The sequence below is a fragment of the Eretmochelys imbricata genome, chromosome 3 (assembly GCF_965152235.1).
Source record: "Eretmochelys imbricata isolate rEreImb1 chromosome 3, rEreImb1.hap1, whole genome shotgun sequence".
Lineage (NCBI taxonomy): Eukaryota > Metazoa > Chordata > Testudines > Cheloniidae > Eretmochelys > Eretmochelys imbricata.
The window spans coordinates 21,550,508-21,565,385 of NC_135574.1; the positions used below are offsets into that span (position 1 = coordinate 21,550,508).

At 44.5% G+C, this 14,878-nt stretch overlaps 1 protein-coding gene across 1 annotated transcript in view; it reads left to right on the top strand.

Moving 5' to 3' along the window:
• The window catches only part of HS1BP3 (HCLS1 binding protein 3), an 80,432-nt gene that overhangs the window by 18,039 nt on the left and 47,515 nt on the right, over positions 1-14,878 (top strand). The window contains exons 3-4 of the mRNA XM_077812479.1: positions 6,596-6,803; positions 9,050-9,254. Of these exons, the coding sequence (XP_077668605.1) occupies positions 6,596-6,803; positions 9,050-9,254 (413 nt within the window). The remainder of the gene's footprint in view (positions 1-6,595; positions 6,804-9,049; positions 9,255-14,878) is intronic.

Sequence of the window (14,878 nt, forward strand, 5' to 3'; positions counted from 1 at the left end):
TGCCATCTGTGAATGGGGGATAACATTTCCCCACTTTAGAGGGATGTTGTGCAGATAAGTTCATCGTTTGTGGAGCACTCAAATACTAGGTGATACATGCAGCTGAAAAGCTCATGGGCTAATGAAACAATTCCACACTCAGTGCCTCGGTTGGTTGGTGTGCAGTAAATAAGATGTGGGGCCACATCTTGCTGAAAAGAAATATTGAGCATCCTCCTATTTGCACTTAATGAGGCAGGGTGAAAAAAATAGCATGTGATCGTGTAACTATGTCATAATACTGTGGCACAAGATTGCAACCTTAATTACATCTTAACTTCTTATTTTTTGAGTGCTTGACTTTGCAACCTGGGATTGGAATCTCTGTAAAAAGAGTTTGTTTGTTTGTTCGTTTGTTTGCTTTCTCTCGTGTCCTTTCAAAGCCTGCAGTTGTTTCATTTCAAAGGCCACAATGCCAGGCCTCCATTTTCTCGTAGTATGAAGAAGTGCTTTTTTAAAATGGAAAACACAGTTTAAATGTGCATACTGTAAAATATTGCAAAATGAAGAGTTGTACTCAGAAAGCTATCGGGCAGTGAGTTAAGGATACACCATGTCTTCTGCACACTGAAATCCTTGTGAACAAAAAGCACAAGGGCATAAGTTTGGGACGAGGGCTTTGTTGTGGGGTGTGCCTGTCCTATAATGCCCCCTGCTGACCTAAGGAGGCCCTGCAGGCACTCCCTGCTCCAGGCACTCCCTTAACAACAACACAGCCGAAAGGGGGATGTAAGACAAAATTCCCCTGACTGAGGTACTACTTTATTAAAGCCAAATAACCTTGAAATAAGGTCTCTCCCCAGGGGATCAGGGGTTGTACAGCCCTCCTCCTTCTTGGGGCTTGTAGTTTCAGTCCTGGGCTCTCTGGCCAGAAGTCTCTCCCTTTGGGCTCAGGGATTGCACAGCCCCCCTCCTTGTGGCCTGTGGACTCTGGGAGTTCCTCTCTCTTGGGAGAGGTGGTCTCTCTGAGAACACTTCCCTGAAACTGAGCCCTAAAGGCCTTTTAACAGGCCCAAAAGTACCTTATTGAATTAACTGCCTACATGGGCTCTTTAAATTAGCTTCTCACAGTAGCGGGGGGCACGGGGGGTCTAGAAGAATCACAGGTAATTGGAGAATATTGTCTGAACCACATATTACAGCTTAATAGTATTGATTTTTATTTATTTGCTAGAATAAAAAAAGATATTTTAGATATTTAATCCTGAGACTGGTACATGATAGACTATTCCAGCAGAGGGCACTTAAGCACTGTCTCAAATTATTTTGCATGATGTAATAACATGCAGACTTTCAGGTAGCAGATTAGTATGCTTGGGTTAGAGTATTTAGCACATTCTGTGTGCTGTATTGCACATTATGGTTGGTTGTTGTGGGAAGCCCACAAGGATTTTCAATGGTTTAATTAGTAATAATGTACCAGGGTGCACATTTGCTCTAAATTCAATAGTATAATTAAACACAAATTGAGATTTATGAAAAATTTGCACATTTGGTTTGCATAGGAAGATTAAAATTTTCTGGGGTGAAGAGAAAAAAAGTAATATTTAAGGTTTTTTTGTCTCATCCCAATGCTCAGTTTTGAATTTGAGTGTAATATTTTTGGGGTAGTTCTATGGATTAGTTGCTCTTTCATATTAGTTAAATAAATTAACTTGCTACTTATTACAATTAATTCTACATTTGACATATTGTGCACATCACTGAAGAACAATATCTGTTCTTTTGGAGAAGAAACAAGGAATCTCCTCTCCCCACTACACTGCAGAGCCTATGCCCCAGCCCCCTAGTGTAGATGCAATGTGTGCCAACAGAAGGAGTTCTGCCAGTAAAGTGTAACCCTTCTACCAATGACCTTAGGCAGCAACAAGGGCTGGGTCCTTTTTTTAGGCAGGGGATTCTCTGCAGTTTCTTAATTTTTGGCTCGAATGTCCACCAAGTGATCACTACCAATAACCGCTCTGAGTACCTTTGCTAGGCAAATCTGTGCCCACTTGCAAGCACAGACATTTAAACAAACAAACTTCATTGCGGGGGGGGGGGAGGAGGGGTGAAGGAGGGGTGGTGGAGGAGAAAAGGGAAAGGCCAGGTTGAATGGGACAAATATTTACAATTTCACACCTTCCACCACCGTTTACCCCAGGGTGCATAAGTCACAGTCCCAAACAATTGGACCCTGAATGGCTGATGCAGTTTGTTCTGCCTTCCAGCCTCCCACACTCAGTTCATGGTTCCCCAGCTTCCACACTTACAGTTTGTGATTCCAAGAGTTCAGGAAAATCAGAGTCCCTGTTTCGTAGGCAGCCCTGGGGCTCTACCTGTCCTGCTTTATTGCTTTCAGCACCTAGGACAGGCAGCCTCATCGGAGTCACTAAGCTGGCACAGACAGTTGCTACAAATCTCTCTGCTCTCGCTGGAGTGCTCTCTGTTGCTCTCACTCTGCTGCTGGAAGCTGTGACCTGTGCGTGAAACCACCTGCTGCTTTTCTTTGCCTACTGAGTGCTATGGCTGGGCCCAACTCCAACCTTGCTTTGCCTGCTGCTCAGGTGACCAGAACTGCTGCTGGGCTCTGGGTTCTGCTTGCCGCTGATGGGAACCTTTGGTGAGCTCTGTTCACATAAGGCAATGACAGGTCTTACAGAGCAATTTCAGATACAAGAAGTACAGTGGTTTTAAAAATCCATCAGAGTCCCTACCACCTAACAAGGTGTTCCCAGCACAGCATGTCCAGCCTTTGTACTTCTATCCCCTGGGTCTGTCTGTCCCTGGGCTCTTACCCCACCCCAGCAAACATTGGTTTAATCAGGGTGACTCCTACCCAGTCATTGTCTAGGCTTTGTGCAGGTGGGTTCCCAACAGGGTAATCTCAAAAATATGGGCCCCAAATACAAAACTTTGTCAAATTATACCCCCGTGTCCCCAAACTACCTGTTGTTTATATGTAAATGAGATACTGTCACTCAGTTGATGGCCCTTGTTGTCCAGCAGATGATAGCAGAGAACACATTAATATTTAAATGAGGTACTGCCTCACTCAGTCTTCTTTGTCTGGCTGAAGTAAATGTAGATCAACAACTATAGTATTACATTAAGATGGTTAAGCCAGATAATTGTGTCTAGAGTAGCAGAGTGTATTGCTGTCATGGCTCCTTTGTATTTGTGGGCATTGGGTTGTTGTATGTTCCATGGTCTGTTCTGTGTGGCCACAGTCGCACGCTGGAGAGTCTTTAATTTTCCATTTGTGCAGCAAGTATCCATATCTGCCATGGTTTGTGCAGATACAGTTTAGGGTTGCCCATGAGCTTCACGGGAGACCGAAGTCAGGGATCTTCCACACTGGATCTTTCACAAGGTGTCCATTTGTGACTTCTTGGGAACTCCATTCGGCTTTTCAAGCTTCATCAGGGTTGAAGTTGCATTGTTGAAGGTTAAATGCATGGGTCCAAAAGGGCTTACATGACTTCAAGCGGTGGTGAGGGATGTTGTTAAGGTCCTGGTGGGTGGGAAGACATTCGTTTTCCATGATCCACTGGAATTCCCAAAGTATTGTGGCATTGCGGTGAATGGATGGGGGAGCAATGTGCAACAGTACTGGCAGCCATGGCGGTGGGTCGACTTGAGGTTTCCAGTGATGCACCACATTGCAGTGTTCAGTTGGACATCAACAAGTCGAGTATGGCTACTTCTGATCCATACCAGTGCGCAGTACTCAGCTACGGAGTACAAAGGGCCATCGTTGATGTCCGTGACACTGATGCTCCCCAGGTTGTGCTTGCCAGTTTCTGGACCAGGTTGACCCTTGGTCTTTGTCACGCAGTGAGCTCCCCTTGGTCTCCAGCAGGTGGCATCAGAGAGCTCACTCAATTATGTCCCTTCTCTCATAGGCTTCAGGCCACAGAGTTTACAATAGGAACACCACCTCCCCAAGCAGCTGATAGGTGCCCTGCTCTGTTGGCATAGCTGCATGTACTCTGGGTTTTTTGTTAGCATAGTTATGTCAGTTAGAGGGTGGGGTTTTCTACAGACCCTCTGACCGACGTAACTATGTCCATATAAATTTTAAATGTAGACCAGGCGTCTCTCTCACACTCACATGATTTTGGAAGGGATTCTGGTTTGAAACCCTCTCCTGTAAGCTTGTGGCACTTAGCTAAGGATTAATGGGTAGTGACTCCAGAATACCAATGTGGCCATTCCTTCTTTCTTTCACTTTTCTGTTGATGCTGTTTATCAAAAGGAGTATCCATCTATCCTAGGTACCTCTACTACCTGGATGCTCATGTGCATTTAGATCCCACCTACAGACCTGCCCCTGCAGTGCTCACAGGAAGTGAGTCTAAAATCCTAGTCAATCACTCCTCTGGGCTTCCCGGTGTATTCTGTCATCTCTTCTTGTCTTGTTTAGATTACATGCTCTTTGGGATAGGTCTACTAGGGTTTCATTATTCAGCACCAAGCACATTATTCAAATAATAAATAATAATATAAAACTTTTTAAACTCACCACTTCTGGATGATAGTTCCAGGTGGCAGCATAATATTAATCTGAGGTTGTTATTACATAAGTGTCCTTGGTAAATCTCAGTTTTGGTTCCTTTCTGCTTCTGTGCTTCGGTTCTGTGAACTTTCTTTTATCCTGGTGCCAGTTACAAATGTTTTGTTCTCCTTCCTATACCCTGAGGCATGGGGCTTGATTCTCCTCTCATTTATTCCAATGTAAATTGAGAGTCAGTCCTTTGAAGTCATTGGAATTACATGAGTGTAGAACTAATAATAAATTGCAGGAGAATGAGGTGCAAAGGGGTTGGACTGCAGAAGAGGAGCTGATGAATAATTGCTAGACAAGTACAGCATTCCTTTTTTTAATTACTTCAAACTCTCTAATTGCATCTATCCACATAGATTCAAAGGTTGTTTTTTTTTTAAGGCCAAAAGGGGCCATTTTCATAGAATATCGGGGTTGGAAGGGACCTCAGGAGGTCATCTAGTCCAGCCCCCTGCTCAAAGCAGGACCAATCCCCAACTAAATCATTATAATCATCTTCTCTGACCTCCTGCGTAACCATTCACCCATTCGTTCCTGTGTCAAGCCCATAATTTCTCTTTGAATCAGACCATATCTTTTAGAAAGACATCTTGTCTTGAATTAAAGACTTGAAGTGATGAAGAATCCATCAGATCACTAGATAAGTTGTTCCAGTCATTAATTACCATCACTGTAAAAATATTTGCCTTATTTCTAGTCCTGCTTCCAAACATTGTTTTTTGTGATGCCTTTTCTGCTAAATTAAAGAGCCCCCTACCATCTGAGATCTTCTCCCTATGTAGGTACTTACAGATTCGTAGATTCCAAGGCCAAAATGGACCATGGTGATCATCTAATCTGACCTCCTGTGTAGCATAGGCCATAAAACTTCCCTCAAATAATTCCTATAGCATATTTTTTTAGAAAAACATCCTGTCTTGCTTTAAAAATTGTCAGTGATGGAGAATCCACCACAATCCTTGGTAAATTGTTCCATTGGTTAATTACTCCCACTGTTAAAAAGTTACATTTTATTTCTAATCAGAATTTGTCTAGCTTCAATTTCCAGTCATTGCATCATGTTTATACCTTTCTTTGCTAGATTGAGGGCCCCATTATTAAATATTTGTTCCCCATGTAGATACTTATAGACTGTAATCAAGGCACCCCTTAATCTTCTGTTTTGTTACGCTAAATAGATTGAGCTCTTTGAGTCTGTCACTATAAGACATGTTTTCCAATCCTTTATTGTTCTTGTGGCTCTTCTTTGAACTCTCTCTAATTTATCAACATCATTCTTGAATTGTGAGCACCAGAACTGGGCACAGTATTCCAGCAGTGGTCACATCAGTGCCAAATATAGAGGTAAATTAACCTCTCTGCTCCTACTTGTGATTCCTACTTATGTGTTCCAGGATTGCATTAGCCATTTCGTCCATGTACTAGGAGCTCACATTCAGCTGATGACCCCCAAATCTATTTTCAGAGTCACTTCTTCCCACTGGAGGTAGGTTAGCAAATGTGGCAGACATTCAGGCACCAACAGCGTAGAGCAGCTACCTACCAAGGTTGGCAAATCTGCCTTAAAGAGAAGCAGCAAACTGGGAAAAAGATCCATGCAGCTTTTTCCATTAGGATGCTAGCCTGGAGACGTTCCTACTTCCTGACCTCTCTCAGGGCAGGCAGCAAAGAGTCTGTTTGTAGCTGAATGTTAGGGGTCTGTGCTTTCAAAGAAGAATGTCTTGAGTTCTAATCCACGTCGTGTGCAACTAGCTGATGGCCATGCTGTCTGACTGAATACTGTGCTGGATTTTTATTTCATTACAGTAGGGGATCACAGTAATGCTGTGTGGTGAGCTACAAAGATGACAAGCTGACACCAAGCCAGATGGAAAGCTTTTTGGTACTGCATATTTTACACTGAGGCATCCAGGGGAAATGTTTCGTGGAGCATAACTCCCTGCCTGTTTGCTGTCTGTCTTTCACTCTTCTCTGTTCATAAACTAATCCAACATGCATATTTCATTACAGGTCTCTAAGAAGTACAGTGAGATTGATGAGTTTTACCAAAAGCTGACTGCCCGCTACCCACAGGCATCTCTTCCACCATTACCGAGGAAAGCTCTGTTTGTTGGGGAATCTGATATCCGAGAACGAAGAGTGGTGTTCAATGACATCATGAGGCTCATTGCCAAAGATTTGGAACTCGCAACAAGTCCTGAATTATTGGAATTCTTAGGTAACTAAAATAATTATATTGCACATGCACTCAGACCCCCCCCCCCCCGTTAAAACGATATGAAGTTAAGCACTCAAAAGTTAGGAAATACTAGAATTACGGTCTCCTGTGCAACCTTAATTCAGCCCCCCGTGTGCATATGCATTATGGTACAGCCTTTAATGACATGATCACATGCTGTTTTTTCCTTCCCTCATTCATTGCACAGGATGGACCTGCTCTGGAGATGAATGAGGGCTGCATATTGAAGGAGGCTGTTGTCTATAGACCTTGCTTTATTTGTTGCTGAAGTTGGAAGATGTGTAGTGAAAGAGACGGGACTGCAGGAAGAGAAAGGATGGTCTTATGGTTCAGGCAGTTGAATGCCGCCCTGGAGAACCGGATTTTGCGCCTGCCCCTGCCACAGGGTACCTGTGTGATCACTTAAAGCAATCTTTTCACGAGTGGTCACTAATTGTGTGTTCCTCATTTTCTGGATGCCTGACTTGAGATACTGGGGTCTGATTTGCAGAAATTCAGAGCACTCACAGCTGCAACTGAAGTCAATGGGAGCTATGCCATGAACGTATAAAATGCTATATAATGCTCTGAAAAACCAGGCCTTAGGCATCTCAAATTGGGCATCCAATATTAATGAATGCTTTTGACTCTGATCTGTCTGTGCCTCAGTTCTCCACCTGTAAGCGGAGGATAATACACCCACTTTCCTCGCAGAGGTGTTGTGAAAATCAATTAATTAATGTTTGTGAAGCACATGGATACTAGAGTGATAAATGCCATAGGAAAGCCTATGAGGAAATTAATAATTCTGTCTTCATGGTAGGATTTGAACAGTGTGCAGTAAATAAGGTCTGGGGCCACACACTGAACAATGAGAAAAGACAGTATTTAATAGCTGCTCCCTAAATGAATGAAGCAGAGGGTCCTGTGGGAAAAACAGGATGTGACCATATAATTAAAGACTGTATCATAATGCATACTCATAAGGGGTTGCACAGGTAATCTTAATTCTGGCATTTCCTAACTTTGGGGTGTTTGACATTGCAACCTTAATAATGTTCTTATAAACACAGTATTTTTGTGTGTAATTTTCTAGGTTTTTTAAAAAGCAAATTGGAAGATTATCTGAAGAGTTGGAACCTTTACATCCACTGCACAGACATCTGCCACTTGAGCTAACAGAGTAACTGATAGCAGTAGTAGGCCCTTATCCTCTGTGTGGACCAGCAGTAGAGGGGGATGCAACACTTTGCCAGAGGCTTTCACAGATATTTTCTGGAAGCAGAGGAATGATGAGACTTGGGAATTTTGGGTTCCGTTCCAGGTTCTGGAGTGGTGCATGCTCTAATACAGAGGTTCCCCAACTTTTCTTATTGCTTATCTCCTTCCAGATCTACCAGATGCCTGCGTACTCCTATCCTTCTCATCACTGATATTTTGTGTGTTCTTCGCAACACTACCTGTCTTTAGCCATCTGTCCATATTTCACTGTTACGTACAGATATATTTATAGTGTAACGTACATAACCGAAATAAAACCCCTTGACTAAGTTCTGAGCTCAGTTAGACTGGACAGTTGCTGGGCAACTGAACCCACGTTGTATGGTGGCTGGAGATGAGGGCTGTATATGTCAGCGTCTCTGTGTATCTGTGTGTTCTCATTGGTACATCTTGAAGTAAATTAACTACCTTATTTAATATAACAAATTTCCACAGAGTTTTAAAGCTTCATCTGAGTAGCCTATTATGAAAATGCAATAAATAAAATAATTAAAATCCACCATTATACAATTTCTCCCATATGCTCCCCAGAGATGTCTTGCGTACCCCCAGGGGTATGTGTACCACAGGTGGGCACAGTCTCTTCTACCCATTTTAGATTTTAATTTATGTGTGCAAATTGAAGAATTGCACCACATACTTATCTCAGCTTCATTTTTCATGCAGTCCAGGGTTGTACTTTTAGTTTTCACTCTCTGATGGGGTTTGACCTGAGAGCAGCCCAGATATGTTAAGTCAGTATCAAATATTTCAGATCTAGAGGTGCATATAATGGCATGTTAGTGGATAGGGGGAACTAACTCTCCAGTCCAGATTGCTGGATATAGTTGACAATAGCTGATTGTAAAGCTAGGAACACATTCCCCAAGCCTAACTATTGGGAACAAGTGGAAGAAATTGACAAAAAAAGTATGGCTGTGAGTTTAAATTGGCTCAGTTCTTCATGAATTATTGTTTTTTCGCAGGGACAAAATCTACTAGTGTCATTGACTTGAAAGGTAAAAATGTTCCTGAGGAGGAGGAGGAAGATGAAGAAAATGAAGAGTTAGATTTTTTCAAAGAGGAGAGGACATCCGACATACTCCCTCGGTTTGGGTTAATAAAAGATCAAGATGCTGAAAAAGAGGAGGAAGAGGAGGAAGAAGATGTAGATCCTCTTGGCATAATCAGGTATGACTGTCTTCTTTCTCTGTTTTATGCCATTTTTACGTATAGCATATGGGGCAGGTTTCACTTACACCATTGAAGTTGGAGTTGCAACAATATAAAGCATTTTTATTATGGTGTCCACGTGTGGGCTTTCTTGTTCTTCTTCCTGACTCCGAAGACCTCATATGATCCCGAGCAAAAGCAACAGTATCTGAAGACTCTGAATAATTAAATAAAGACCTACTTAGGTAAACAAACATAGATATCTACTTAACTTGTAATTCTAAGGCAATTATTTTCTTTATTTAAATCTGAAATCCCTCACTAATTCCCGAAACCACTTCTAAATTGCAACAGAAGCCCTGCAGCTAAATTGGCTTACCTATGTATCCAGGATTGTCAGCAGTGACAACAGCAATATTGTGGATTGTCAGCAGTGCCTAACTTGAGATACTTTAAAGTTTAAAGGATCTTGATATTCAGGAAATGCTAAACAACCCTCCTCCGAAAATCGAGCTCCTTTAAGGTATGTCAAGTCAGACACCCAGAATCACCAGTTACTTCTGAAAATCTTGTCTTAGGACTTTAACACTGCTCTGAACTGGTTCCTCCCTAGGATGGCAACATGGGATGGATCTTTCCTTTTACTTTTCCCATTTAAATCTGAATGTGACTTAACCTAAGGTCATTCCCAAGCCTGGGTCTCCCACGCTGCAGTTGGGCCAAGCAGAAATGTTTAATTCTGGAAGCATGTTTTAGAGCTCATTGCCACTATTAGAACAAGTTGCAATTACTAACTTTCAGACGTTGTTCTTTTTACTTAGTGTACTTCATTCCTTGATTGTCATTGGAATAGTTTAACTGTTATTCATTTAGCAATTGAACAGGTTCTTTGCCAAGTATCCAAATTATTTCTTTTTTTTTTTAAAGATGGATTTTTAAAAATTGGTTAAATTACTGTTTACAGTGAGACTCTAGGTATAGCAATACTTCCCACAAAATCAGCCTCAGCTGGGCAATTTACAAAAGAAGCTGTCCTTTTTTGGATAGGAAAATGATCTTTTGAGTTAGAAAACGTATTGTTGGATTTCCCACTTACACCAAAGATAAGCTGTAAAGAATTCACAGTGCCAAAATAAACAAGAAGTTTGCTTTCCCGTTCTGTGGTGGTTTGACTTGTGTCTAAAAGTCTGAATCTTTGGATCTCTTGAGTGTATCGAGGGATGAACAGATCTGGCACTTAATCCCCATTTAACTTCCTGTTCGCCACTTCCTACGAAAGCAGCATTCTTGCTGAAATCAATGGAGTTTTTCCTAAGTAAGAGCAAACAAGGCACTTAAAAATATGTACTCAGCTACAGTGGGAATCTCTGCATTGTTGGTGAATTTTTTAAAAATCAAATGCTTTGAAAAATAAACTCTTAACAGGTGGCTGTTCTGGCATCCAGCTAATCTGGTTCTTCTTCTTTTAAAAAGTTCTGCACAAAGCACCCGTATTAAGGGTGTTACAAAAGCCAGAAATTTAAAGTTGAAATGATAAGCCGGAATCTGACCTTATGTTGCTGCTACACTGGTGTAACTCCACCAGCTTCAGTGGAAGTAACTCCCATTTTACACCAAGGTAATGGAGATCAGAACCAGGCCTCATGTCTTGAGCAGCTCCTTTTGTGCCTATATTACTGATCTTATGCTACATATCTTTATTTATTATTATTTATGTGTATTTTTGTGGTACTTGGCCCCCCGGGACGCCATTGTGTGGAAGCACTGTACAAAAACATAAATATGTGCTGAACCCTGGCTTCAGGCACTCTGCCATAATTAAATGTCACAGTAACATCTCAAATAACATGGCCTGGTTTTTACCACTATAAAATATAAAAATACCAGCCAATTACTCCCCTCCCCCACTGCAAATAACATCTGTACATGTTGATAGCCTGTGTTAAGTCTTAAGTGAAAGACTGGGTTCAACCTGACCCCACAACAAGGCAGAGAAATGGCTAGTTTTATATTGACAGTGTATTGAGTTTCTCTTTAATCAACAGTATTGTCCATCTTTTCCATTTATTGCACACTTTGAAAAGTATGTAACAGTGACATCTGTGGCTGCTTTTCCTGTGGGAGGCTTTAACTTTGGTGGTCCTGATTTTTTTTTTCTTTTTTGTTTTTTGTTGTTGCTTAACCATATGGGCGTAAAGCTTTAGCTTGCAAACATGCTGTACTTGAAACGGCATAGTATGCTTGTGGTTTCTGAAAATACTCGTGCAGCCGATTCTAAAATGTTGCAGTGCGGTTTATAATGAGGAAATGGTGGTTCACCAGCTGGGTAAGGCTCAAGGAAGAAAACAAAAATGAACGTGAGGTCAAAGACATTGAAAATCTACTATTGTTAGAATAGGATGGTGGTGATAGCTGCAAGGCAGGAGTGGTCATTTCATGGTGATTAGGATACTACAGAAGGGATGTGGACAAATTGGAGAGAGTCCAGCGGAGGGCAATGGAAATGATCGGGGGTGGGGCACATGACTTACGAGGAGAGGCTGAGGGAACTGGTCTTGTTTAGTTTGCAGAAGAGAAGAGTGAGGGGGGATTTGATAGCAGCCTTCAACTACCTGAAGGGGGGTTCAAAAGAGGATGGAGCTTGGCTGTTTTCAGTGATGGCAGATGACAGAAGAAGGAGCAATGGTCTCAAGTTGCAGTGCGGGAGGTCTAGGTTGGATATTAGGAAACACTGTTTCACTGGGAAGATGGTGAAGCACTGGAATGAGTTACCTAGGGAGGTGGTGGAATCTCCATCCTTAGAGGTATTTAAGGCCTGGCTTGACAAAGCCAAAGCTGGGATGATTTAGTTGGGGTTGATACAGCTTTGAGCAGGGGTTTGGACTAAATGACCTCCTGAGGTCTCTTCCAACCCTAATCTTCTATGATTCTATGATACTTCTAGCAAACACATCTGCATAATTGAAATGGGCTACATCAGTATCATGCTGAAGTATTTAAAAATTAAACATTCCACTAAACCACTGAAGGGAAAGCCATGGCATGTTTATATCTGAGGGGCAGGGACAGGGTTGAGAAGCTGTTTATTGGCAGCCAGAACATCCTAGATAAGATTGATAAGCACCAGAAAAATCTTCATTCTGCAGAGGAAAAGGGTATAATTTGTCAGCTGCTTGGGAAGAGGTTTATTTGGGGTGAAGTGACACAAGGAAAGTGAGACTCATGGAGCATTCAAATGTCTGCCATATGGGTCTGTTCTCTGTCTCCAGTGGAGTCTGATAGGGGCTCTGCTCTCTGCAGATATGCAGGCAAGAAATTATTTTAGAATTTTTTACCTTTCTTTTCTGATGGAAGGGGGAGTGTTTCTGAGGGACCAAAATTGGACATGTCTCACTTTGAAACTTAAGCAATTAAGTAAGTTGTGCAACCTCCTTCACTGGAGGTTTTCAAAAAGAGGCTGGATAGCTATCTGTCTTGGATCCTGCATCTTGGCAGGGGATAAAACCAGGTAACCCTTGCGTCCCTTCTAACACTATGATTCTATATTGGTTGGTTGTGAGAGGCATTTCACTATTTAAGATACTACATAGAAAGATTAAACAGGTATTAGGTAACTAATAAGATATGTAAAGTACTGGTTAGAAGGTAGATGTCAGATTGTTGAAGGTATGCACTCTGTGCTGAATTTGATGGGAAACGGAGTCCCACAGGGCTCTGAATTCAGTAATCTTGAATATTTGTATTAATGGTTTAGTTTAGCCAAAGCTACCAAGGGTAAGAGCCTTAAGTTTGCAGACAATATTAAATTAGAAGGAGGAGTTAAGAGATGTACCTACAATGAAGGATAATCTTGATAGATTAGAAAAATGGTCAAATGGAATATAGGATGTCAAAGTGGACTTGCATCTGCTCGTAGGGTTGCCAGGTGTCCAGTTTTCGACCGGAATGCCCAGTCGAAAAGGGCGGCCCAACCCTGGCGGCTCTGGTCAGCACCGACAACCGGGCCATTAAAAGTCCGGTCGGCAGTGCTGCAGGTCTAAGGCAGGCTCTGCACTCCCACTGGCCAGGAATCGCTGCCAATGGGAGCTGGGGGGGTGCTGCCTGCGGGCGAGAGCAGCGTGAGGAGCCTCCTGGCCCCCTCATCTAGGAGCTGGACCGCTTCTAGGGCGCAGCACAGTGCCAGGACGGGTAGGGACTAGCCTGCCTTAGCCTTGCAGCACCGCTGACCAGGAGTTGTCTGAGGTAAGCCCGAGCCCCAACCCCCGCCCCAGCCCTGAGCCCCCTCAAACCCACAACCCCCTCCTGCACCCCAACCCCCTCATTCCTCCCAAGAGCCTCCACCCCCCGCCCAGAGCCCATACCCCTCCTGCAACCCAACCCTCTGCCTCAACCCGCAGCCCCCTCCTGCACTCCAAATCCCTTGGCCGCCCCCCAACCTGGAGCCCCCTCTTGTACCCCAGACCCCGCACCTCCAGCTGGAGCCCTCATCCCCTCCCTCACCCCAACTCCCTGCTCCAGGATGGAGACCCCTCCCTCACCCTGAACCCCTTATTTCTGGCCCCACCCTGGAGCCTGTACCCCCAATTAGAGCTCTCACCCCCACCCACACCCCTCGTCCCAGCCCAGTGAGGGTGGGGGAGAGCAAGACACCGAGGAGGGGGAATGCAGGGAGTGGGGCCTCAGAAAGGGGCGGGATAGGGGTGCGGCCTCAGAAAGGGGTGGGTCCTCAGGAAAGGGGCGGGGCTAGGGTGTTCGGTTTTGTGTGATTAGAAAGTTGGCAACCCTATCTGCTGGGCCTTGTCATCCCTGCTGCCATCAGGATTCTACCATTTTGCTAAAGTTGTTGGTCCTCAGGCCACTCATTCCTCCCCTCCCCACCCCGCACCCTTCCCACACAAATGGACCAGTCCTTGAATTCACAGTTTTATTTGGTCCTATGTTAGTAGTTTGTTATGGGTCTTTGACTGTATTTTCCAAAAACGTGACTGTATTTTCCCTGAGCCACCCCGCCACCTGCATGCGAACCCTTCCCTGATCTGACCTCCCCCCGCCACCTGCAATCCCCTCCAACCTGGTCCGAGCCCCCCCGCTGCCTGTCTGCAATCCCCCGGGGGCTGGTCTGACCCCCCTTCTCCCTTGCACACGAGGCTGGTCCTCCGAGCCCCTGAATGCAGGCTGGTGGTCCAAGCCTCCCTGCCACACACGGGGCTGGTGGTCCGAGGCCCCCTGTCGCCTGCCTGCAGGGCTGGTGGTCCGAACCACCCCGCCCCCCCGCTGCACGCCTGCGCGTGGGGCTGCCTGAGGCCCCCTTGTCCCCCTGTATGCAGGCAGGCTGGCCAGCCCAATCCGCTCTTCCTAGCCCCTCCCTCCAGCACAGTGCTGGGGTTGCCATGCTCCCCCCCTCCCAAAGTTCCTCCATGTCCCCCTAAGGGTCCCACGTGTGGGGGCGGGGTAGGCTGCGAGGTGAGATGCTGCTCACAGCCTGCTCCCACTGCCAGGGAGCCAGCAGAGCCCCTCTGCCTGCGGGAGCAGGGACCCCCTTCCCTGGGCAGGGCACGTGGCACAGCAGGTGCACAGGAAGGTGGGCATTCCCGGCCCTGGCTTCTCCCCCATGCAAGGTGGGAGCTGAGGGTGGCGCAGCA